This window comes from Gobio gobio, assembly GCF_949357685.1.
Source record: "Gobio gobio genome assembly, chromosome: 21".
NCBI lineage: Eukaryota > Metazoa > Chordata > Actinopteri > Cypriniformes > Gobionidae > Gobio > Gobio gobio.
This window is the reverse complement of record NC_137117.1, coordinates 24,655,221-24,682,539: the sequence shown is the minus strand read 5'-3', so window position 1 is coordinate 24,682,539 and position 27,319 is coordinate 24,655,221. Positions and strand designations below refer to the sequence as shown.

Genomic DNA, 27,319 nt, shown 5'->3' with positions numbered 1-27,319 from the left:
CTGCTTTGCCGGGAGTGGGTGTCAATTAACATTCCTGGTCTTGGTCTGTCATGGCATTGTAAATCTTATATACTTCACCTCCTTTTTTTTCCATGAACACACCCCTCTTTCTACTGGGATGAAAGAAAGAAAGATGAGGAGAGCGATATGTCTTTGAGGGCTTTGGCATAGTCTGTGTGCAACTTGCCCTTCGTTTTGTCTTTCAGATTTATAGGTAGTACAAAGTTGACCAGATTCACTCGCAGCTAAACCTCGATCTCAAAGAATATATGTTCTTTCATTCAAGTAAAATGCAAGTTCAAAATATGTATATATTCTATGATTAAACCTGACATAAAAGCCACAGCTTTGGAGCAAGATGGTATTCTTGAATACAGGCGCTGTGGTCGGGATAATATACATTTGGATCATTAGATCAATAGAGAAATTATGGCTGTTTTCTGTGATGAATCTTCCAACTCACCACATTCACAAATTCCCTGGTTTTCAGGGTCATGCCAGCACTACCACAAAACACTGCCCCTGGGAATTCCGCGAATTCCCTCTGGAGGAACATCATGCGGGTTTGTGAATTTGATTCATACGGGATCAGCTAAATCAAACCAAGAGCTGGTCAGAACACAAAATAGCTCTTTCCTGCTCTCTCCCTCATCACATACCTAAATACAAATACACATAAATGTATTCCTAAACGTTTATAACCATCATGCATACAAGCATAGTTGGCTAAAACACAGGAAAACGTTTTGGAAAGTAGCAAAACAGCAAAATAATTGCGTTTATAAACGTAATGTCCTTAAAGGCATAGTTCACTCAAAAATGTAAATTGTCATAATTTAGGCTACTCACCCTCATGTCGTTCCAAACCTGCAACCATTTCTTTCCACAGAGAGCACAAAAGATATTTGATTTGGTTCCTATACTGACTTCTATTGTGTGTACAAGAAAAAAAATGCATGCAGAGTGAGTAAATGATGACAGAATTAAAATGTTGGGGTGCTTATAACTTAATATAGTATGATACTATACATAAAATAAAATAAAAACAATCTTAATATGTCTCTATTTACAATGGCAATTACAGGCCATTTGTTCTTCTTAAGCACTGAAAAAAAATATATTTAGAGAATTAATTTAGGTTTAGCATCATCAGAGGTGCTGTGCTTGAAGAATAGCTCTACTCTTTCACTCCCTTATCGTCTTTTTCGGGTTCACCGTATAACCACACAAAAGACTTCAGTTCACTGCAGCCAAAACCCATAATAAACCATTATGAAAATACAGAACATGTTATCGGTATCACAACACTGCCATCAAGTGGCTAAAAGGGACACTAACATTGTAGTTCACTGATCTCCAACTAAATGTTATGCTTGAATTGCTTTATTTCTAATTTCAAAGGCTGCCATTTTGTACAATGCAAAAAGGCTGCATTTTAAAATATTGAAAAGTTGACCAACACCAATGCATAATATGCAATGACCAATCTGAACAAAACTGATAGGCAAGTATAATAGTGTAAAATTGATAGTGAATGGAAATCAGAGGGAAGCAAACAAACAAACACCAACAAGACAGACAGAGAGTGAATGACCATTTAATGATCTGCAAAGGTGTTAACAAACAAAATTTATTTTACATCTTTAAATGTCCTCATAGAGGAACCGCAAAATACACTCAAAACGATGAAATAATAAATCAGACAAAATTTTAAGATCAGCTGTTTTTGTGTTCTCTTTCTTTTGGTATTTTGATATTTTAAAGTTGTATATCAAAAATGTAAGTGCCTTCAAAATGACCATGAGCGAATTTGTAGTCACCCAATGAAACTGCAAAACTAAGACTCATGGTTTACTTTCTGCATCGGTTTTCTTTACATACTTTTGTTTTGTCTCACAAAACAAAATAATGACCCTGACATTAAACAAAAAAACAAAGACAAAGAAGAAAACAAAAGCAACACAAAATGAAAATGATTATTTACAGCTTGGCTCAAGGAGACACAAATGAAGAAAGGAGACCCAAAAAAGCCAGTCTCTATCATGTCTCCTGACAGATTTGTACATATTTTCATATTTTTATCTCGCTTTCTCTTTACAAAGTATATTTACCACTTGCATTGCACTGTTCTTGTTGGACATTCAGAGGTATATTAAAAAAACCAAGAAAGAAAGAGTGGAAACAGAATTTAACACTTCAGGGGTCCTAAGGACAATATCATCATTTAAGATCCCCCAATAGTTACTAACATGACAATAAAAAAGATAGAAATAGAGGTAGGGGACAAAAAGCATAAAACAAGGCAATGTAAAAGCAGGCCTTAAAGATCAAGCGACAAATACAAAGTCAAGTATCAAAATAAAACTAGATAAATCTCAATTCATTTAGCTTTCTCCGTTAAAAATTATGGCACAGGATTGATTTCAAAAACATCAACAAAACAAAAATCTGAAATGATACTCAAGTGGTAACTGACAGTTCACTTTCACGGTTGATGGCAATAGGTTGTCAATCTTGTTATGCTTGTCATGTGCAGTGTCTAATGACTGCATTGAAAGTCTTTAAATATACATCATATTTACAACCAGGCCTTCGCCTGATTCACTTTGCAAGTATTAAGAAAGCGAAAAAAACTATACATACAATCCCCAATTGAGGCATCAAGTGTAAACTGTACAACTTACAATGCTCCCACATTTTGTCCCTTTGGGAAAGAACAAGGGCTATATTGAGAGAGCCATTTCTACAAATAAAATGGAAGTAACTTGTTTACTTATGATTTAACAGTAACTGCTTTATATTACATTGTTTTTTTATTTTGTATTTATTTTATAAAATGTGCCAAAAGAATTCAATTGAACTACTTTGGCTAGATCATTTTTAGTCTCTACCACAAAAATGGCTGGTGAATGAAGCATGTCCAAGTAGTAAAGTAAAATTACAATTTCAATAACCAAATTTGTACAAACTTGTTTTTAATTTTTTCGATTTTTATAACATAGTGCAATGATTGGTCTGATTATTCTTCAAAAAAGACAAAACAAAAACAAACAAAAAAAATCAATAAAAAAAATTCTTAACTCCCATGTCCTAATATCTCAAAGATTTTCAGTGTTTTAAAAACCATAGATACAAATTTCCAAATGAAAAAAAGGGAAAAAAATGATCAGAGAATTGATCGTTGTGGATAGCTCCATTTATCCCTGTGTACTTTAAGGTGATACACAGTTAAACGAAAGTGGCAATGAGTCAATGGATTAAAAGGCTGGTGAAAACAAAACAAAAACAAAAAGAGAGAGTACATGGCCAAAAAGGACATTGAGGTGCTTTCCAGAGTAAAAAAAAAAACAAAAAAAACTGGTAAGTCTCAAAGGCTGGTGTTGGCGTGTTGGTGTCGGAAGCTGGGATCCCCCCTCTTATACAGAAGCTATGACAATCATAAGATGGGGAGATATACTGGAGATGCTATTGAGAAGGTCCGGAGCAAGATGAGACAAGTGGCTCTCAGAAAACTCACAAGGAGGGAAAATCTGGACAACATAGGCTGGCTACAAGGAAGACACAAGAAAATTATTTGTTAGTGGACTGTCCCATTTTAAGCCAGCAGATGGCTAAACTATTTATTTTCACATATGGAAGCATCTACTCTTTTATGTGTGGTTAGACATCAGCATCTTGCCAAATTATTTTCTTTTAGGAAAAACTGGACATTATATATATATATATTTTTATATAGGACTAACCTGATTTGAGCCTGGGTTCGGGACATTGATAATTCCAGCAGCTTGCTTTGCTTGCAGGTAAGTGATAAAACCAGTTTTAAGAGCATGGGTCTGGTTGTGAACATCCTCTTGGTCCAATCCACAAGGCAATGCCAACAGAAGGCAGTATTCATTTTCAGCCTAGAAAAAAAAGGGTTTTCCTTTAAATTCCTAATTTTATCCTGATATTTCAGTAGATTTTGTTTTACTTGGATTTAATAGATATAAATTATATTTAAGACAAATCCTTAATATGGTTTGAGAAAGAGGTACAAAAGACAGGATACTTACAGTCATACGTCTTGCAACTCCCTCAAGTTGTGAGACCTCCAAGCGCATTCTCTGGGCAATGCGAAGAAAGGCACCTCCTTCTGGCGGTGGCAGTGAACGGTGAGCCAGAACATTGTTACCAGACACAAAGTGTAGCTGTACTGCTGCAGTGTCATTCTTAAGTGCCAGGTGACCTTGCCAAATAATTGGGTATTTCTGCTCAAAAGACAAAAACAGTTACAACCAGAATTGCAAGCAAATTAATAATTTCCATTGTACTTCTGATGGAATTAAAAATAAAATAAAAATAAGATTACAAACCGTTAACAACTGCACCATATCAACAGACCGAAGTCCTGTGTGGTCAAGTTTATAGTCTGATCGCATCTGAGAAGAGGCTGAGGATGGACGTGGCATCTGGTTAGAAATAGGTCCTTGAGGTCCCTTCTGCACAGGGATAGGCAACTCCAATTTGGGTGTTATAGCCACTGGAGAAGTGTAAGAGGGAGAGCCAGTCTCACCCTGAACTCGTGATATGTGAGACAAATCCATGGAGCTTGGGTGTCGACTGTGAGAACCGTCAAGCTTTGATTCACCAAAACTTCCCACTGACTCAACGGAGGAGACAGAGGTAACCTTCTGTCTCTGACATTGATCAACTTGTGAGACCTAGTGAAGAATACACATCTTAAATCAAGACAAGATTTATAAAAAAATGGGGGGCTAACACAATTGATAACTGTATTGCATAAATTATAATTGTAGAGCACAAAACAAACTCTCACCTGAGACGCAGCAATTCCACGATTAGCCAAATTAATTCCAATTACTGAATGACTTGGATACTGTGAATGGAAGCCACGCATTTCTCTGTAGTATTCAGGCATTGAGTTTGGATTTCCTGGATGAATCAATTGAACTCCTTGAGAAGATACCATCACAGAGCCAGGGGTGTGCCCCATTATCCTGCTGTCTGAGTGAGGGGAGGATTTCATCTTCAGCTCCATTGCTTTTGGTGCATCCCTCACAATTTGTGGAGCATTCTTTACCACAGGGGAAGCTTTAGAAGAAGCAGACGATATGTGAGAAGATGACTGCATTGCCTCTGGTGTTCGAGTTTGACGATTTTCTACAACACCTGGATGGTCAGTCAAATGCTGGTGCACAAGTAAACGCACATCTCTGGCATACTGATCTAGACGCAATGCCCTGTGATGCAGACCTTTGAATTCAGGCTGCATTACTATGCTTTCCGGTTGTAATTGTGGTGCAGAAGCTCTACGAAGTCCTTGTGGGAGATTCAACATATCATCATTGCTTGTCTCAACCTGACCACCACCATGTGACTTCAGTATGACATCTCTGATCACTGCTGGTTGAGGAGTTGTGGAACGTTGTGGAGGTGCAGATCGAGGCGATAAGAGGTTTTCTGAACGGATTCCATAACCTATTCCAGATAATGATGTCGTACTGGCTCTGATATCTCCTTGGGACAAATGACCTATGGGCATAGACTGGGTGGCACTATGAGGGGGCATTATTACCGATTGCTCAGCATGGTGTATATTTGACACATACTGAGATATAGGGCCAGCTGGTCCCAAAACAACTGAGCTGCCAGGAGGGCAAACTTTTTGAAAGGGTGACGTGGAATGGCCTGAGGACCTTGGAGAATGTGAATCTTGCTTGGGTTGTGAGACCACTCTTTCATGTGGAGCACTTGAACTTAAAATGTGATTGCCTACCAAAGATGGATGGTGTGTGCTTAAAACTGGTTTAACATTGAAGGTCTGTGATGGTTTTAGTTCTGCTTTAATTGAAATAGATTCAGTTACTCCATTTTTCTTAAAATGCTGCTGCTGTGTAATTGACTGACTATACCTCAAAAGTTGAGGATGGCTTGTGGACTGTTGGAAGGTTTTTACAGAACCTCCTTGTTGACCAGTATGGTAGGATGGTTCAGATTTTTCAGAGCTAGGACTTTCCTGTTTAATTGAGGAAATAACAGGCTGAGCACTGAAGGTTTGGCCGGCTAATACTACCCCAGCATGTCCATAACCTGTAGGTGTCTGTGATCCTTTTGGTGTAGAGGGGTGAGATGGTGGTTCTTGTTTTATCTGTGATTTTGTTACAGACTGCTGAAACTCAATATCAACTGCACTGGCTGGTGGGATTTGACTTATTTTAGCAATGATCCGCTGTGGTCCCTCCGTCTTTTGTCCAGAATAACTCAATACTACCACACCCTCAGATGTATTGACCCTCAAACCAGTACTTGACCCTGTGTTACAATGCGTGCTTTCAACAACAGGGCGCCCAACACTTCCACCATCCTCAGAGGGGTTAAGTCCATGATACTTGCTATTTTCATTCAAGCCTGTGCGATACTTCTGCTTGGGTAAGGACATTCCAGAGCTACGGTTGCTTAAAGAGATACGAGGAGTGTCCTCAAAATCAAAGGGCATAGGGATCCGACTAATGACTGAAGTAGCGGTGGAAGTTATAGCCAGTTTCTCCTTTAAGATCTGCGGAGTACCACATTGTTGCAGAGGTGGTGGCTGTGGTGCTGTACATGCTACAAGCTGAGTTATAGGGCTAGGTCTATCTTCAGGTAGAGAGGTCTTTAAAGGCAGCACAGCCTCAACTGAATTTTCATTTTTAGACATCCGTGGATCTGCTAATGTGGTTGTGAACTGCATACCTGGGACTGCATTGCTATTTGAAGCAGATACATACTTTGGTTCCATTAGAATCTTTCGCAATGTGCTGGAGCTAGGGTCAATATCAGAGGCCTTTGTGTCAGGGGGCATGGGAGGATTTGCTGGAGGTCCCCCAACTCCTGGTGTAGACAAAGACACATTAACTGGTTTTGGGAGAATTCCTTTCTCCTCTGTCCTGGTGTTCCACTCAGGGTGTGAGAGAGGAGTCTTAGAGGACGCAGGTGAATTCAGGCAGGTTGTAGGCGAAGTAAAGGTAGGTGCTACTGGCTCAGGAGATAGCTGTTGTGTCCTTAAATAAGAAGGACTGTTGTTTCCAGAGTGGAAGGCAGATTCTTGAGGTTCAGGCTGGTCAACAGCAGGCTGTTCTGCCTCTTTTGGTGTGTCCAAAATCACTGTAGATGTAGATTCATGTTTGCATGCAGCAGCAACAGTGACTACAGCTGCTGCAGCAGCAGCTGATGTCGCTGCCTTAGGGTTGGCAGTTTGAATCTCTTCTGGGATAGACTCTGGAAGTTTGACTGTAGTGGATTCAGGTTCAGGTACTGCATCCTCAGCAATATCTAATTTTCTGTTCAAAGGAACCTTCCGACCTCTGGATTTCTTTGGAGTTTTTGGCCGTGATCTTCCTCCTTTTTTGGCTGCCTCGGATAATGGAGATTCTGTGAATGATGTATCTGTTTTACATGTTTGATAAGATTTTGAATCTGGAACTATAACACTATCTTGTTCAGACTGGACAATGGTCTTTACAGTCGAGTTCGTCTCAGACTCGTCTCGTCTCATAACCTCGCTTGATACAGGCGGCAAAACAAGTGTCTCTGGTGTGGGGAGGAGGGCTGTGTATGTTGTTGGAGCAGGGAATCCATCTGCATCACCAGATATATCCTCAGCAGTAATGGAATCAATGGCAGCTGCCAGTTCAGTTTCACTGGCTGGATTGGCAGGCTTTTCTACCTCTGTATCATCTACAGGTTGTACTATAACAGGTGGTGTTAGGGTTGGTGGTTCAGTAAGAGGTTCTTTGTAAGGTGCTGGATGACGTTCATCTGTAAGTTTCGAAATATTCTCCACTGCCCTTTCCAGTTCCATTTGACGGGCAAGCAAGGCAGCCACAGGATCAGTAGGAGGCTCCATTTCTGAAAGAGACTCCTCCTTTTCATCAGGACTGTGACCATCTTCCTCTTTGTGGTAAACTGGGATGTTTGATTCTTCTTTTACTAACTGTGAGGCTTTTGTTTTCAAAGACTCTTCAGAACTTGCCGTTTTGTCATCACCTGAATGAAGGGCATTCTTAACTGCATCCACAGTGAGATTAACAACGTTGACAGACTTATTATCAGGTATTGTTTTAATGTTCCGTGTTGACCTTGATGCCCTGACTTTCTTATCTAATGGCTGTGTTTTTTCTACAGGAGTAATTTCTATATTGGCATCTGTTGATTTTTCCTCACCAAAATGTGCAAATTCCTTTTCTCTTTTAGAAATGTTATGTTGTTTGGTATCTTGTGACAACTGTCCAACTTGCATTGAAGTCTCATCTTTGGATTCAGCTTGGTGATCTAGGGCAGGTGATACATCAACCCCTGGTCTGTCTGACTGAATGGGTTCTGGGCTACCTGACACTTTGTCCAATTTCAATGTTTTTCTGCTTTGTCCTGCTCTTATTGGTGAAGACTGCCCTTTTTGAGATCGTGGAGAGCGCCATGCCTCTGCTGTTTTAGATATTTCTCCACTACATGTTGACTCTTTATTTTCAGTGTCTTCACTTTCAGAATTTTTGGTATGATCTCCCTTAACTGGAGACATATCTTCACCTCTTCTGCGAGTCTTGGGAGGACGACCTCTTTTACCAACCTCTTTTACCATATGCTGTGTTGCAGCCTCCTTATCACTACAGCGCTTACGGGTGACACGGGAAGGTTCTGTAGTCTCTTTTCCTGATTGTGTAGCTTCATCCTCAAGGGGTGTTGCATAGACAGATCGTACATTCCGTCGCTGCCGTGTTCTGCCATGGTTTGTGTTTGATTCATGGCCCAGCTCTGAATCTGAAGCATGAACAGGAGATTTCGTAGAGTTTCTGGAGTCAGCAATGAGTTTTGTGGAGTCTCCTCTGGGGGATGAAGATCTTTTTAGCTTTTCTCTATCAATGCGTTCACTCTTTCGTGTAGCTGGTTTCTCATTAGCAACTTGATGGATCGGTGGTGGTGCTGGAGAGACAGATTTTACCTTTTTACTCTTAGGTTGTTTACGTGGTGGCTGTACCGGTTCAATTTCAGGTTCTGCATCTGGTAGCTCCACATCTAGTGGGGATGCAACCTTGTGAAGATATGCATTAACAGGTTCCATTTTGGTTTCTGAAAGCTCCACAATCTCTTGAGCTTGACTGGGCTTTGGAAACAATGGAGAAGATGCCTGAAAATGATCACATTCTGGCTCAACATTACTTAAAGATGCACCAGGAGTAGGAGGTTTGACATCAATATCCTGTTCAACAATTGGGCTTACAGTTCTTTTGGACTCACCCAGCTTTTCATTAGGTTCTTTGACAGTTACATCTTCCTTTATCATGGGTTCAGGGGGTGTAGTGCTCACTGCAACTGCTATGTTCTCCTCCTTTAGGTTAATATATTGAGAAGAATCTATTGGAGCGTCTTCTGACCGCTCATTCACAACTGCTCGACCATCTATGTTTATTAATGTAGAGGACAAAACTGGCTTATCATGCTGCACAGAAGTCTCTGAAACTTTAGAGAGAGACACTGGTGATGTTGTAGCTGAAATATGACTTCCTGACAACTCTTGGGAAATTTCTGATATATTGGGGGATTGTCCAAACTCTTCATCCAGTGTTTTCTCCTCCTCCATCTGATCAGTTACACTAACTCTTTCTGAAATGGGCAGCTGTTGGTTCTTATCTCTTTGTTGAAGTTCTAAGAAGCGGCTATGAAAAAGTACTTTTGGTTCTTGAGAGAGGTCTGTTCCTCCTGCCCCAGCTTGTTCCCCTTGAGAATCATTTGTTATACTCTCTCTCCCAACTCTAACTTCAGGGTCATTATTTTTCCTCTCAAGGTGTTGAAGCCGCCTTGAGTCCTGTTCAAAGATAGAGCTATGAAGAAAGCGTGAAGCAAAGAGCTCTTGTCGTTCTTGCTCATCAGGCTTGGCGTCTTCCTTTTTATCATCTATCTTTCCATCCGAATCAGAGCGAATTTTCTTTTTTTTCATGTACCAAGAAGGAATAGGTCTTGGAGTGGGTTCAGACTTCTCCTTTTCTGTGCTATTCCGAAAGCTTTTGAATTTTGAGTCATGGCCAAGGAAAGACCAGTTTTCTTCCCTAGATGAAGACAGTGACTTAGCACGCTCGAGCAGAGCTTTGGTGTCTGGTGTTATGGTCTTATCTAATGCAAATTCATAGAACTTATTCTTTTCAAGAGACTCAGCTGACTTTATATCTGAAAGCTTCTCCTCATGCTCTATTTTGAATGAGTTTAACTTTAGTGAAAGGTGTCTACTTTCACTATCTTCATCAGAGTCTGACTGAACCTCCCCAGGTTCCAATTCATGTTCAGGGCGTTTTCGAATACTTTCCCTTTTAACAATGCTGGTAGGGAAGCTCATTTCTCCTCTCAATGTGCCCTGTCTAATATTGCTCTCCCAACATAACTCCTCTTCTGTCACTGATGCTTTCACTTTCAAAACCTCTGCATGTGGTGAAAGCCCTTGGTGCACTGTATTGTCAATATTGTATTTTGATACATCAAAATGCAAGCAATTTTTGTCAATTGCCACAGGTGAATCTGGCTCTTTGTCCAGCAATTGTGATGCATTTCTCTCCTCCTCGGCAAAGGGTGTCCCTGGAAGTGAAGCAAGTCTCCTTTCAGGTTCATCATTTATCAGTCTAAACCTCTGATAATCTCGCTCTCTTTTAGGGCCAAAATCAAATTCAAATGATTCGAACTTCTTTCGCTTAGTGGGTGGTGAATCACCAGTTATATCTTGAGGTGGTTTTCCTAACTCATGTACAAGACTTTGATGCTCAAAGTCTTCTGCATCAGTGCTGGGTGTGCTTTCAGTTTTATCAGATTTATCACACTCCAGCAATTGTTGCTGTAGACGACGGTTCTGCTCCATTTGTTTTCTGCAACTCTGCGAGTGATCGATGTCCGAGAACAAACTTTCCTTACTTACAGAATCTCTTTCTAGCCTTGAAGAGAGTACGTGGTAGTTAGTTAAGGGTTGCTGTTCTTGGTCTCTAGAAAATTCCATATCTACACTTCCATCATCAGAGACGGCAAGACTGAAACATGGTTGACTATTCGCTCCAAAAGTACCTATCTTTTGATCAAGACTATCTAAGGAATCTATTGCCTCCTCAGTTGGTTCCCCAAGTCGAGCCTGAAGGTCTAGACTGAGGCCTACTGACATTACAGTGTCCAGCTCTTCTTTTATAGTACTGACAGTAACCATCCTTTCTGGCTTAAATTTTTGTTCTCTCTTGTGCGCTTCTTTTCGTAGCAACTTTTTATCATAATCAATGTCTTTCAGCAAAGGTTCATCAATAAATCTCCTTAACTTCCCTTCATCCTCCTCCTGACTTATCCTCCTTAAATTATCAGCCTTTCCAGATGTTTCTTCAAAGCGCCTCTTTCGTGCAGCCAAGCGGTCAGCATCCACAGAAGAGCTGGTGTCAAATGCAAGATCAGTTTTTAAGTATTTTTTGTTTTTCACCTTGCTCTCTTTATCCACAACCTCAACTTGACTAGCCAAGCCTTTCTCCTTTAGATGTTTTCCATGCTTAAAGAAATCTCTAGCCTGTGTGTCTATGCGGAAAGGCATACTCTTGTGATCAACTGAGGGTGGGGTGGTGGGAGACCGAACAGGATCACTCCCAACCTTTGTTTTTTGTTTCTCACTGAGGATACTATCTATTAATTTCCCTTCCTTCTCCTTTACTCTCGTCAGCTGTACAACACAAGGTGGCAGATCAAGTTTTCCTTTTCCAGAGTAGTCTTTGATGAATGATTTACTGGCTTTACCTCGCAGAGTTAAGCTAGCCTCTGGGCTAGTGTCCCTGTCAAGTTCAAGGTCTGTCTCTGATGATGGAGCAGTGGGGGATGCAAGTTTTAATTTCCTCAACTTCTGCTTCTCAGTCCTGTCCTTGTCTCCTTTTTCCTTGCGTCCAGCACGTCTTTCTTTTTCTCCTCCATTTCCACGATCTGCCTCAAAGACTGATTTGTCTTTCTCGGATTTATCACTCCTATTGTGCCTCTCCAAACGAATTTTATCTGGCTTTTCAAAGCGTGGTGGAGAAAGTGAGCTGCAGCTGCCACTTCGCTCAGATGAGCGGCAGTAAACATGATGTTCAGAGTCACTGGGAGGACGTTCAGAAAGGGATGGGGAGGCAGCAGGGCTAGCGGGACGACGTGGATGGGATGGGCTTTGATTATGTTCAATTGTTCGTCGACCATGGTCGCGTTCACGATCCGTTTCAAACCTTTCCCTTTCCCTCTCACGTTCTCTTTGTAAGTAACTGTACTTTCGAATATCCTGCTCATATGGGTCTCTATAATCCCTGTATTCACGGGGGTCATCATAGTATCGTGGATCATAGTAATCTCCCTGGTAAGGATCCCATTCTGAATAAAACTCTCGACTTCTGGCAGGATATTTTCGACGTGGATCCTCTGTGTAGGAACCTGGGGTACGCACACTCTCATAGTATGCCCGCTCAGTTGTGAACTCAAACGGCGGCCGGCGCTCATCTCTGTAAAATAAATAAATGAATAAATAAATATAAAAGGATATAAAAGCACCCATGATTCTACACAAAGAAAGAGGTGTTAACATACAACATCTCACCTTCGTTCAGATATGATTTCATAGAAATCTCTTATGTCTTGTCCAGATGCCTGCATTGAACGGTAGAAAGCCAACTGGCTTTCCTGGTTGGCAAAGTCAACCTACAAACAAATTTAATTAACATTGTTAGACAAACAAATAGTGAGTTTGTCAAGTCCCTCTAAAGTGCAATGGTACAATTCATATAATATTACAGACCTTTATTTTATTTCCTCCAATTTTCCAACCCTTTGTTTCCTTGACAGCGGCCTGCGCATACTCTATATTATTATATAAGATAAGGGCCATTCCTTTCAGTCGGTCAAACACAACCTAAATAAATAAAAAATAATAAAATATAGAAAACAAGTGAACATCAAATTGTAATGCATTTATCCTATTGAAATTAGAGTACAGAACATGAGTTTAAGAAAAAGACAGAAACTTTAAAACATGCACAGGATAAATACCTTTACAACATGTCCATAACGACAAAAGTGCCTTGTTAGATACTGCTCGGTAATACTGGAGGACAAGCCGTCCAACCACACACATGTAGTAGGCATACTCTTGCCAAAACCAAGCTGCAGGAAAGAAAACATTAAGTCAACCAATTTGTCAAGTGTAATCCATAGGTTTTAGTTCTAATGAGTGTAATTGTAAAATAATTGTGAACACTCCTGTTTCTTCTCTAAAAATATTGTACTTAATGAAGATGTCCGTTAACTATATGTAAATAAACAACAACATTTTGAATCACTTAATTAATCTGATCCCATCCTCACCTTTAACCTGTTGTTGCCAAGGTATTCACCATCCATTTTCTTAATTGCTTTGCAGACACTTGCTATGTCACAATACTGGAGAAAAGCGTATTGTGGGGAACCATTTACCTTTTTAATATCGATATCCTGGTAAAAAAAGAAAGAAAGAAAAAGCAGAACATAAAAAAAAGAAGTTTGACTACAGAAATATATAAATATATATATATATATATTTTTTTTTTACTTGCACAATTCTACTTACAACAATCTCTCCAAAACGATGAAATATATTCAGCAGGTCATGATAGGTTGTGGTTTTCTCCAAATTGCCTATGAATAATGTCCTTGTCGCTTTGGGGTGAAACTCATCTATACGTTCATCCAAAGGCCGGAACTCATTCTCACTCTCTGTTTCTATTGAACGACAGATTAGAGAATGATGTTAGGCCCAATGCTACTTCTAAACCCTCTAATATCGACAACAACAAAGAATTGTGCACTAAATGCTAGAAACCCACCTGGGCCATGCCAAGCAGTGACCTCAATTTGCATGCCAAAAAACAGCTTCCCTTTAGATGCACTTAGAGCTTTTTCTTGGTCTTCTTGCTGGCGAAAGAACACTAATCCATATCGTTCCTCAGAGGCACCATGGATCTGAACTGATGTGACTTTGCCATGTTTCTTAAATTCATGGAAAAGACCATCCTTCAGGCTTGTATCTAAAATTGATAGAGAGAGCATAATTACATTAATAATATATTTGTTTTGATGTTTGAAAAGTTGCATGTCTTCATTTCGACTTAATTTAACAAAATTTCATCTAAGCCTCACCTGTTGAGCGCACAGGGAGGTTCTGCACTTTGATACCAAAACTTTTGCGAGGTTCATCTTTGTCCAGTGAAGGTAGGGGTTGAGCAGAAGGGGCAGGTACAGCTGCTGACTGAACAGATCGAGCTGGAGATCGATCACTGGAGCTACTGCTGGAATCACTACTGTAAGAGAACACAAACATGCTTAGAATGGTTTCTTTAAAGAAATTTACAAATTCCATTTTTTTCATGCAGTTTATTTTCCCACCTCAGAGAGGCACTATTGCTAAAGGAGAAATAGTGTCTGTCAGTGACTGAAAATATCTACAACACTCTAGCTTATCCAAGTTTCAAATAGTAGGATATGAATATTTTGGCCAATATGTTCATTTTTTATACTTGCAAGCCAATAACCTATATATTGGCCGATAAATCGAAATCTAAATTTTTATGATTTATGAGAGCCTTATTACAAAAATATGTCCCAAGCATTTCAACATAAATCAAACATATACAATACAGTATCCTTGAACCAGTGTAAGTTTAAAAAAATAATTTTACATGCCTATGGTCAACTATCCTTATCAAAAAAAATCTATTGCATTACAAATAAATAAAACAATTAATAAATAATGATTAGATGTGATTAAATATGACTGTCCTAATCATAGTTAATAATGTTGTGAATTTCTGTTTGAGTTGCATGCGGTAAAGCTAATGATGATCACTAGTAAACTGAACCGCTTTATTACCGCATTGATTAACTTAACTTAACGCATCATGCTCTATATGAGAGAAATCAGATACATACACACATAAATAATATTACAACTTACAATTCCATAAAAGGCTGCAAATGCAAAAGGGTGCTAGTCATGAAAGTATAACTCTGTTGTGGATGCGCTCTTCCCATACCAACGCACACAAATAATTCACAACATTCTTTTACAGTGGTTTTCTCATTATAATTTTATTTAGCCTATATGACAGACCTGCACTGCACGTTACACTTAAATGTATTTTCCTTTTGAAGTGATTCCAATCATATTTTTAGCAATTTAAAACTATCATGCTGAACAGTGTGCATCTGAAGTGTCTCAGTTGAAGGAAATAATCCATTATTTATCGCCTTTAATAATTCTTTTGTCGGACCGATAATAACATTACAGTGCTCAACAATAAGGACTGCCCGATGGCCCAGGGTCAGCATGAGAGAACGGTCTTGCCCGATCGGACGGGCCAGTGCGCATTTTTATGCCTTACCTATTTAAATATTCAAGCACACATAGACGCAAAAGTACCCGTGTCTCTCAGTTTATGCGAATACTCTTTTAGGTCTTCCTGAGCTTGAACGAACATATTCACACAAAATTATGTCAAAATGCCAGTCTTGTCGAGTATCATCTTAAATAGAGGTTGACCGATAGTGGATTTTACCGATACTGATAACAAGGTTGGACCGCAATTGCCGATAACCGATTAATCCACTGATATTTTTTCAAATGGATACTGGATATAAAAAAAAAAAAAGAATAAAAAAAAAAGGTAACACTAAGTAAAACTTTATTACCAGAAAAAAGAAAGGAAAAAAAAAACAGTACTAAACCATGAAAATGTGCTAAATTACATATGTAAATATGAATATATTAAAACGAGAAGTTGTAACAGAATAAAATTCTACAGAAAATAATTTAAATAAAATAATATTAAAAATGTTTCTTTAGCTATAACTTAGAAACATGTCAGTAAATGTCATAGGTAATAGAGTGCAAGTCCCATTTGTTAACAAGTATGTATTAGCTTATTTAGCTAGCTTACATGAACTAATAATAATAATAGAGCAATACAATTGTACCTTGATCATTCATGTTAGTTCATAGTGCATTAACTAAGGTTAACAGTTCAAACTAACAATGAATAATACCTTTATAGCATTTATTAACCTTAATGTTACAAATGGAATATTATTGTAAAGTGTTATCATTACATATAAATCCAAACAGTCTGCTTTTTTAGAACAGTTGACAATTATCTAATCAAAGTAACAAAATATGTATTGAAAACAAATGCGTTTCTTTTTTTTTTGCCCTCATAGTTCACTGATAAGGTTTCTACTGTAAATATTTTCTACTATTCCCTACTTCCCTCTCCCTAGACACTTCCTCTAGCTCTTCCGGGGGGACACCGAGGCGTTCCAAGGCCAGCCGGGAGACATAGTCCCTCCAGCGTGTCCTTGGTCTTCCCCGGGGCCTCCTCCCGGTTGGACATGCCCGAAACACCTTCCCGGGAAGGCGTTCAGGAGGCATCCGGAACAGATGCCCGAGCCACCTCAGCTGTCCCCTCTCGATGTGGAGGAGCAGCGGCTCTACTCCGAGTTCCTCCCGAGTGACTGAGCTTCTCACCCTATCTCTAAGGGAGCGCCCAGCCACCCTGCGGAGAAAGCTCATTTCGGCCGACTGTATCCGGGATCTTGTCCTTTCGGTCATGACCCAAAGCTCATGACCATAGGTGAGAGTAGGAACGTAGATTGACCGGTAAATCGAGCGCTTCGCCTTACGGCTTAGCTCTTTCTTCACCACGACAGACCGGTACATCGACCGCATTACTGCAGAAGCTGCACCGATCCGTCTGTCAATCTCCCGTTCCATCCTCCCCTCACTCGTGAACAAGACCCCTAGATACTTGAACTCCTCCACTTGAGGCAGGAACTCTCCACCAACCTGAAGTGGGCAAGCCACCCTTTTCCGACTGAGGACCATGGCCTCGGATTTGGAGGTGCTGATCCCCATCCCAGCCGCTTCACACTCGGCTGCAAACCGTCCCAGTGCATGCTGAAGGTCCTGGTTAGAAGGGGCCAACACGACAACGTCATCTGCAAAGAGCAGAGACGAAACCGTGTGGTCCCCAAACCTGACACCCTCCGGCCCTTGGCTGCGCCTAGAAATTCTGTCCATAAAAATTATGAACAGAACCGGCGACAAAGGGCAGCCCTGCCGGAGTCCAACATGCACCGGGAACAAGTCTGACTTACTGCCGGCAATGCGGACCAAACTCCTGCTTCGGTCATACAGGGACGGTTCACTTTCAGCAGTTATTGTCTTTGGGGCAGATTTCTGTTTGTTGTACATCAGATACAGATCAATTAGCACATAGGCCTACATTACATTTATTTGAATGCATTAATGAGAGAGTGATTGTGTTTGTGAATTACTCATATCGTCTCTATTCATTATGAAGCTGTGGTTTGTACTTCAAAAGGTATTAAAATCTATGCTATTACGGTCGAGTTTCTAAGCTACTTTAGTGATAAATCACAAGGCAGCGTTGACAATGAGTTTCTGTGCTCTTCTCTGCGCGCGATCTTCACGCGATGTGCGAGCTACTGTCAGAGTGTTTGTGTGTCACAATCAGGCATTAGTTCAACATAATACACATCTGATGGTCTAAAATCGCTTCAATGTTCAAACTGGCAAGCCTTTAAACTCATTTAATTGACAAACTTCATGAGGATGCAGGTGAAAGCAATCTGGCTTCGGGGCTTACGTGCGCCGTCTCTGTGTGTGTATCAGCGCATATAAGAACGACGAGTAACTTACCTGTATAAACTGTGTAAAACATGCAATTACCATAGTAATTCTGAGCATCTATAAACAAAGATAACTGCTCCTGCATCATTCCATGTGCCTCCAAACTGCACTTGATGTAACTGACAGGGCGGAGTCACGTGAAAACCGAAATAACCGACATGGAAAAATTACGTCGGTTAGAGATTCTAAATTTTCAGTTTCGATTAGTTCTCAGTTAATCGTCCAGCCCTATTTTATAATGATTTGGCAACATGTACTGACTATATTCTGTTTTCATACCGTTTCACTGTCGGTGTTTTAAATGCGCATCTGATATGTCAGCGCTCTCTGTGCAGTGCAGCCTCACGTGTTAATATAAACAACAAGAGGTGTCAGTGATAGTTGTTATTTCGCCTCTAGAGGTCGCTCTCGTGCTATATAATGCCAGCAGACCCTTCTCAACACTCTCGTACTGTGTAATGACAGCACACCCTTCTCAGCCACTCCAGCAACGGACGCAACCCGGAAAAACTATCGGTATGGATTTTTGCCAATAACCGGTTGTTTCACCAATCAGCTATCGGTGTTTTCTGGCTATCCCTAGACCAAGCTCAATTTAAAATGTAACATTGGCCTGGGAAGTCTGCTATGTACTTTCTACTCTGAACACAATTGGATAGTCCTTCAACCAATCAGACTAGGGATGTGACGGTGAGGAAATTTTCCCACCGGTTAATCGACGTGTGACAACACCGGTAATACCGGTATCACCGGCGGGGGCTTTTAAATCACTAATTCTATCTAACCTAAAGTAACATGCACACGACCGCTCGGGCTTTTATAATGCAACTGAAAACTGAACTGAAAACGCGCCAGTGCGCACTCACCGTGAATGACAGCTCGTCCATAAATGCGCGCTCTGTGCGGCCATGGGTATTTCTCAATCAGCTCCCTAGTTCAGTAGTCAGGGCACTGATTAGGCATTGATCGGTCTATGATTGAGACGCAAACCATGAATGAACGACAGTTCGTCCGTAAAGCCTTGTTTATACTCGACGCGTCCGCACGAGCCCAAGGGTGCGCGCGGCAAAAATGACGTCATTGCAGAGTGTCAAGCGGACGAGGCAGAGGCAGAGGCGCGCGCGCAGTCAGCGGACCGGAGCCTCGCGCTGCTGAGCCAGACGGAAGTAAACAATGCGCGCTCTGAGCGGCCGTGCACATTTTACTTTCTGTTTTGGATTAGCACCATTACGTTTCGCTTTGAAACCAAATCTCCCACGATCATCTCAGTCAGCTCCTCACTCTCTGATGAATGAAATCTGATGAATGAACACTGCCGAGACTCGGATGGTCGGATCATGCATTATTAAGCAGACATATTCAGTTTTTATTTGTAATGTCTGTTCTCTAACTGAACGAAATTATTTTATTACTATAAAAAAATCAAAACGACGGTGGGGTGGTGCCACTGTGGGCAAGTGATGTAACCGGTGTTGAGTCTGAACACCGGTAACACCGGCAACACCGACTATTGTAGCAAGCCTAAATCAGACCACAAGAGGCGTGATAAACGAGCATAATTCAAATGACTCTGTATGCAATTGGATAGTCCTTCAACCAATCAGACCACAATATGGTGGATAAGCCAGTATGTGATTGGTTCCCGCAAAAGTGTAACAGAAGCAGTAGAAATTAATGTACAGGTTTCCAGACTGAGTTGCAGGGCGAAATCAAATCGCCGGCCGATCAGGTCGGGTTTACCCAGTCTACTATCGGTGCCGATTAATCGGCAAAACCTATGAATCGGTCTACCTCTTATCGTAAACATATCGGTTATGTCTTAAGTGAGTGTAAACATTTGAGATAGGATGCATGTGTAACAGTATATTGGATATGTGCAACTCTTAAAGTGAAAACAGCCTTATATTCCTGCTGCTGTCTGTTTTTATGTTAATCAAAGGGTTAATCTCTATATTAATACAGTGAGGACTATGCAGTGATATTTTACATTTGATTTCTACTGGGCCAGTAGAACAATTCTTAGCGTTGAGCCCTGCATTAAAAATGAAGAACATATATCGGCTGATGATACTGATCTGGTGGCTAATATAGCATACATTTCTATCAAATAGTGAAACTCCTTTTTTTCTCTACGTATCAAATAACCACTGACTAAAGCCAAACAACTCTGTATGCAAACGATTACATAAAAAGCTAAAAATACAAATTTTGTTTAATTAAATCCATCTTTTTTTCATTATGCTTAATACATTTCAAATGCTACCTTAGCTGCCTAACACTGACATTTTGACATTAAAGTGGACTTCTTTCCCCACTATGATTCAGCCATATACATGGCTTTCCTTTTGTCTGTTTACATCTTTGCACTGCCCTCTTTTCTCACTTGCTCTCACTCTCTCTCAGAAGTGCGGATGATAGGGGCTGGCCTGTGGGAGTGGGCAGGGAGCCAGCAGTGGCTAGAAATTTCCAGTTCCAACTGGATCTCACAGGGGTGGGGGGAGTTCAAGTGGGCAGTGTGAAAATACATCAGCCGTTTTTTCTTAAAATTCCCCTACAGCATTTTCTCCTCAAAAACCATACAATACAACTAAGATATACGTTTTGTTTTTTATACAAATTGGCCCTTATTTAGAAAAGAACCAACTCTGCATTAAAAAAAAAGAAATACAATGATTGCTTACGTCATAGGAAATGCATGTTCAAATTTAAACCAGTTATTTTTACAAATGCCATGAATGTCATAAAAATTTACAAAATACACTGGTTAAAAAAGGCACCCTCAAGACGACCTTGCGTGTTTATCCAACAAAATCAAAACATTTAAGTCACAGAAAGATGAGTTTCTGAAACAAAACTAAAATAAATATATGACAGCACTTAATTCCTATGGATGCCCCACCCTGTAATTTGCAAAAAAAAACAAAATGGTTGTGTGGTGTAGGCTTAGAAAAATCTCTAACATACGACACTTGTTAAAAAATGGATATAGATATCATTGCTTTGGCTGCACCAGAAAATAAAATCATTAACGAGCAGAACATTTTCAACGTCTGAGTAATAATCTCTACTAAATGTCCCGCATCTCATTACAAATAAAGGTCTGTGTTGATGTCCAACAGCCACAGGCTAACTGTCAATCAAAACGCATCACAACGTTTTGTGAAGTATCAGTCATTGATGTCTGACCCAATATGCCTGTAGCCAGAGTCTAGCCCAGTCAGCATCAAAAGGTGAAACTATGCAGCATCAACTAGGTCAGTCAACATCTAATGTTTTAAGGTTTGCTGACATCAAGACATATGGTGCGACTCAATCAGCTCCCTAGGTCAGTAGTCAGGGACTGATCAGGGAGTCTGGGGGGGGGGGGGGGGGGGGGGGGGTTACGCGGGGGGACGGAGTCCAGGGAGTTAATTTTGAGGGGGGACTGTGTTCCAGTTGAAGAAAAAAAAAAAGGTTATTGGCTGCGCAATGTCGACTTTTGTGAATGGCCAATACCGGCAGACTGCAGCCAATGGAAATTCTTCTCCATCGCTGCACGTCTTATTCCTCACAGAACTTCAAAGCAGACCGCTTGAGGTAAATTATCTGGAGTGATGAACTCTGATTTTGACCGAAAAAGAGCTTGAATTTCCGTTATGTATCGAGTGAAAACAGTAACAGATCCTTATCAGGATCAACTAAACGCTGGATTTTCAAAAGTATGTGAAGTTCGCGGCTCCATTGTTGCAGTAAACTTGCACATCCTTCTTGAATGAATAATTTATTAGATGCACGCCGGTCTGTTATTGTTGGGACACAACCCTCTACAATGCAAGTAAATCACCCCCATTATGCGAGTAAATCTTCACTCTGGGCTACTAAATAATATCTATCACTAGCAATTGGCTAATAAAAGCTTAGATTTTACTCGCCAGTGTGTGTTAGAGGCTAAGAATAAGTTTAGCATAGATATATTTTCACTCGCTGAACACTCAGAGAAACAAGAGTTTCGTTATCCCTCAAGCAATCTGTCTATTTCAGTTCTGCTGAACCGATGCGCAGCGTCCCTGTATTTGACGTACTGTAATCTCTAGTTTAAAATCTAGAACTAATGTGCAAACGGAAATCTCATTGGCTGGTCTATGCATTATTTATTTATTTATTTATTTATTTATTTATTTATTTATTTATTTATTTATTTATTTATTTATTTATTTATTTATTTATTTATTTATTTATTTATTTATTTATTTATTTATTTATTTATTTATTTATTTATTTATTTATTTATTTATTTATGGTTGTCAAACGATTTATCGTGATATATAAAAGTTTGTTTACATAATATATGTGTGTGAACTGTGTATAATTATTATGTATATTTGAATACACACACATACATGTATATTTTTAAGAAATATTTGCATGTATATACTGTATATATTTATATAATTTATATTATATACATAATGTAAGATAATGTAAGATCGCACATCATTAAAACAACTATTACGATATTATCGCAGACGATATATATTTATCACACACCCCTAATTGTGCCAAGTGTAAAGTTTGGTGGAGGAGGGTTATGGTGTGGGGTTGTTTTTCAGTGGTTGGGCTTGGCCCCTTAGTTCCAGTGAAAGGAACTCTTAATGCTTCAGCATACCCAGACATTTTGGACAATTTCATGCTCCCAACTTTGTGGGAACAGTTTGGGGATGTCCCCTTCCTGTTCCAACATGACTGCGCACCAGTGCATAAAAGCAAGATCCATAAAGACATGGATGACAGAGTTTGGTGTGGAGGAACTTGACTGGCCTGCACAGAGTTTTCACTATGGTGTTTATCAAACACCAAATAGTGTACAGTAAAGTGACAAGAGAGCCAGTTTTAGATTCCTCCTTTGCCTATTTACTGTCGCTTAGAAAAATCTGTCGAGATGATAGCATGCAAATGTTTGTGCTGGTCTGAAATTCAAATTAATCAGGCCCTTGAAAAGGCCTTAATATCTTAAAGACCCTTTAACATTGGGGTTGTCATTGGTAAACAACGCAGCTAAAAATACCAAAAATGATATGAACACCTTTTTTGATATTTGGATCATTCAAGTATGATGTCATTGTTGTTAAAAACGGGTAATTTCCCATTACTTCCTATAGCTGATAATGATTTATGAGAAAGTTACTTTGCACCACATCTACATGTTGGTTTGTCACCATTTCAACAGACATATTTCCTGGTTGCATGTTGACAATACAAAGGGGGCAGGCCAAGAAATGTGTGAACTTCACCTACCTGCTTAGTGATAACATGCACACGATTCACTAGGCTGCTTTTATGATGTACATTTGAAGAACATTACATTTCTTGGATCAAAAAATATTTTAAAATGTAATTGGATTCCTTTTTAAATTAATATATGTACATATATGGTTAAAAAGGAAATGTTTAGAGAAGTAAAACTAAACTAAATGCATTCTCTTTGATATTATAGTCACAACAAGTCTTTGTGCAGAAACATTTCAGACAGCTCTACATTTTAATGCTTGACCAGAGCTGTTATGGCCTACATGTATCAGAAAATGTATTATAAAGTTAATTTAACCATAAAAATACTATTGTTTTGCATTTTTTTGTTAATAAGTGCAGTTACTAATAATATTACATATTTGTTTATTGGAAATTTTACAGTGAAGCACTGAGCTTGAATTGATATGCAGATAAAATTAACTTTTATTAACAACAGTAATGTGCAAAACCCAAATTTGTATAGGGAAAATGTAAACATTCTACTCTTATTAAATGTACTATTGTTCTTCAATAGCAGTGGTTTTCAAACCGTGGGTCGCGAGACTTAAAAAATGGGTCGCCAGGATGATTTAAGGAAAATGGAGTTAAATTAAAAATAAATTGTTTTCATAAAATCAGTCTATAGGCCTATATAAAAGGAATAAATACGCAAAATATATTTGACTTAAATAATTACCAGATTAACAAAAAGAAAGAAAAAAACTGTGACTGTGCTGCCAAGTTTGGTTCATTTTTGTGAGGCGAGGCGCTCCTTGAACAAGCTCACGGAAAGGAAACCCAGACATCAGAAAGCGCATCTTGTTTCCTTTATTTTACAATAGCACAATGTAAGTAAACACTTTGCAATTTTGAACGATGTCCTACTCTATATATATAAAAATTGCTTGAATTTAATGGATCTGAAATTAAAAAAAAAAAAATCAGGACCCAATAGAATAATCAAACTTTTATTAAGTTACATAACAAAACCTAAAATATTTTTAACAATAAATATAAATAATAATACCAAATAGGCCTAATATTAATCTTCAAGTTTTATGTTCCATCAAATAAAATAGTTTTTTAACAATTGTGCAAAAAAAGTTCCACAATTATCTGAATAACTGCACACAAAAATCACAGAATGGTTCTCATTAAGAACATGAGATGCTGCACTGAATAGTCTCTCACTGTTCTCCGGGAAAAATGGCAGGTCTAAAAATTCGCATTACTGGGTCTAAATATCACATAATTGGGGTCGCTTCAACCCGCGGACATGGAAAAACATCCTGCGGGAAAACCGTGGACTTGGCAACACTGCTTGGGGCAGATAAATACCTGCGTGCAATCCGCGCAAGCAATGGAAAGCGGCCTTCGTTCGTGCGTCATTAGTCAAGGGGATTGTCGCTTCTGGCAATGGGTAGTTCAGCTGGATACGTCTCTATTTGTTCTCATACCGCTGACATGCTTATTAATCTTTGATAGGCAGACGCGTCGCGTGATAACAGCTCGACCGTGAGTGAAACCTAAGCACTTGCAGATGGATGGGAGGGGCGGGTGACATTCATTTTCGGTTTACGTTTTCGGCTGTTTTTTTTTGTTTTTACATTTTTGGCGGCCGAAATTTCTGTGCACCCCTAGAAAATAGGCTCATTTTCCAACTCCCCAAGAGTTAAACAGTTGAGTTTTACCGTTTTCGAATCCATTCAGCCGATATAGCATAGCTTAGCATAGATCATTGAATCTGATTAGACCGTTAGCATCTCGCTCAAATGACCAAAGAGTTGAGATTTTTCCTATTTAAAACTTGACTCTTCTTTAGTTACATCGTGTACTAAGCCTGAGGGAAAACAAAAAAAGTTATAATAATGCGTAATAATCAAGGAACTTTGCTGCCGTACCATGGGTGAAGCTGGCACAATGATATTACACAGCGCCTTGGCGTTTCTAAATACCAATTATGCAAAGTTCGGACTTGCGTCCTTGGTAGTTCAGACTTGCGTCCTTGGTAGTTCGGACTTGCCAAGTTCAACTCAGGGGTACAAACTCCCAAGGAAGGGAGGATGCAAGTACGGTAATTCTGCAAATGGTACAGTTTTTGAAAGGTGTCACTAAGCTTGCTCTGGCTACTCCGGGTTTAATGATCAATAATAGCTATAATAAAAGTATAAAGTATAAGAAGCTATACAATAAGGAATAAAGACCAGCAAACAACTCAGTCAAAAGTACAAATTCAACGCTCTAGAAGGTTACAACGGCACAAAAGTAAAATAAATATATAAAGTTATAAAACTTCACTTTGCCCTCAGCCAAAAATGATTTCCCTCAGAACAAATTAAAGATTCATGAGACCAAAGATTGCCCAAAGATATACACAAGACGAATTATCTCATGTTTAACTACTACAGGGACATCAGAGCCAGCGGCAAACGCCAGAAGAACTAGCCATGGTAAGGCTGTTCCAGGTGGGGTTAAAGAGCACCGGGATCTCACAACTGAGAAAAGGCGCTCTCTTTATTAATTATTATATATTTATGCTTTAAACAACTACATTCCCGCCTGAAAAACTCTTAAAACTACATTCCGTGACACAATGGGCCTCATTCATGAAACACGAGCAGAACAAATGTGTGTGTAAATCGTTCGTAAAGCCGCTCTGACGTAAATTTTCAGATTCACGAAAATGTTCGTATTTTCAAAATGTTAGTTGGTACGAAAGAAATTTACACCTGCTCCCTACCACGTGTAAATGGTGCGTAAAACATTTTAACGTTCTGTGTTTCAATTTAGGAAAACTGACGACATTGCATTTTGATGAACTATGTACCATAATAATATTTCAAGAGTTGATTTGTCTGGGTTTTTGTTTGTTTTTGTTTTATTGTTCAACGTTGAGTAAAAGGCAGCACTCGTCACTGTAACTTTTTACCCCGCCATCCAATCACAGTGGAGGAGGGGCGGGACAAAAACTACACCGACCAATCATCCCACTTGTACACCGACTGAACAACAATAATGGAGAAGTTACTGCTTTTTTTATATTCAGTAATATTCTTCAAAATGAGATACAGAATATCCATGGCAGTAATGTGTTACTAGTATCATATTCATAGCAATCAAAGTATCTCAGATGGAAAAACGCTGCCCTTGCAAAGCGCTTTCAAGCGCAACCAGCTAGCCGTTTTCAGAAGAGCACCAGGCATTTTTAGCTGGCTAAAATGCTTTGATGGACACATGATAATTTGCTAGTAGGGCTGAAATGATTCATCGAGTTACTCGATTAACTCGATTACAAAAATTCCTTGGAGGCAAAAACTCTGCCTCGAAGCCTCGTTAAATTCCTGAAGCACACCATAGCGCGTGATACATTTTGAATTTAGTTGGCGCAATGGCGGAGAGTAAAGATGTCCATAAATGGCAGAGAATGTCTAAAGTTTGGGATCATTACATTCTTTAAAAAAAAGAAGAAAACAAGGTGCAATGTGTCTACTGCAAAGTAGAACTGGCATTCCACAGCAGTACGACTTCAATGATTCAGCATCTGAACCGAAAACATCCACTCCATGCTGTTTCACCAAGCGTCGCTGAAGCGTAGCCTCAGAATTTGCTCATATATTTACGAAAGTTTCATGAATGAGGCCCAATAACAGTAGTATTATTTAAATTATGCGGGTTTTCTCCTCCTCTATTGATGTTTGCTTGTTGGTGCGAGATGCATTCTGGGATACCTGGCTGTCTCAAGTCCAATACTATATTCCTACAATACCAGAGGCTGCAGTTTGAGGACAGCAGTCAAAGTCCCTTTAGGACAAGTCATTTCACTCTGCCACCATCTTTGAAACACCTCTCGGACAGCTATTTCAGTCATGCAAATGCAGCTCCCATCTCTTTGAATGGGGACACATCAAGTTCACCAAGCTTACGATCAAATTTCATATTTAAATTTGACAACAACATCATAAATGTGGTTTCTTATACTCAAATAGCGTTAAAAAAGCATCTAGAACAGGCTAGAACATCCAATGCGCATGTGCAGTACTAAGTGCGTCGCAGAACCGTTTCTATAGCAACCGGAGCATTTAACGCTGACACGATGACTCTACCAATCGGCGATTGGCTCTTATTTAGAAGGCACGATTTATTCCGCCATATTGTGCGTTGCACTTTCTCCCATTCATAGTAATACGAGTGCACCATCTTTCTACAAATAAAGTCTTTGCCACAGTTCTAAGACCACATTTCTTGAACCCTTGTTTTTTGTGACAGCACCACTAGCCAATTCTACTCCAACAGAGGAGACTGGTT

General features: G+C 39.6%; 1 protein-coding gene across 3 annotated transcripts in view; it reads right to left on the bottom strand.

The window, feature by feature from the left end:
- Nucleotides 1–1,579: 1,579 nt before the first annotated feature.
- The window catches only part of spen (spen family transcriptional repressor), a 38,429-nt gene continuing 12,689 nt past the window's right edge, over nt 1,580–27,319 (bottom strand). For 2 of the 3 annotated variants that reach the window (XM_079802822.1, XM_079802823.1), the window contains exons 4-15: nt 14,182–14,339; nt 13,869–14,069; nt 13,613–13,764; nt 13,372–13,497; nt 13,057–13,170; nt 12,806–12,919; nt 12,608–12,708; nt 4,817–12,512; nt 4,353–4,700; nt 4,053–4,247; nt 3,744–3,902; nt 1,580–3,548 (exon numbers count right to left, since the gene is read on the bottom strand). In XM_079802822.1, the coding sequence (XP_079658948.1) occupies nt 3,417–3,548; nt 3,744–3,902; nt 4,053–4,247; nt 4,353–4,700; nt 4,817–12,512; nt 12,608–12,708; nt 12,806–12,919; nt 13,057–13,170; nt 13,372–13,497; nt 13,613–13,764; nt 13,869–14,069; nt 14,182–14,339 (9,496 nt within the window). In that variant the 3' untranslated portion in view covers nt 1,580–3,416. Of the gene's footprint in view, nt 3,549–3,743; nt 3,903–4,052; nt 4,248–4,352; nt 4,701–4,816; nt 12,513–12,607; nt 12,709–12,805; nt 12,920–13,056; nt 13,171–13,371; nt 13,498–13,612; nt 13,765–13,868; nt 14,070–14,181; nt 14,343–27,319 lie in introns of all 3 variants that reach the window. The other variant, XM_079802821.1, reaches the window with a different exon arrangement.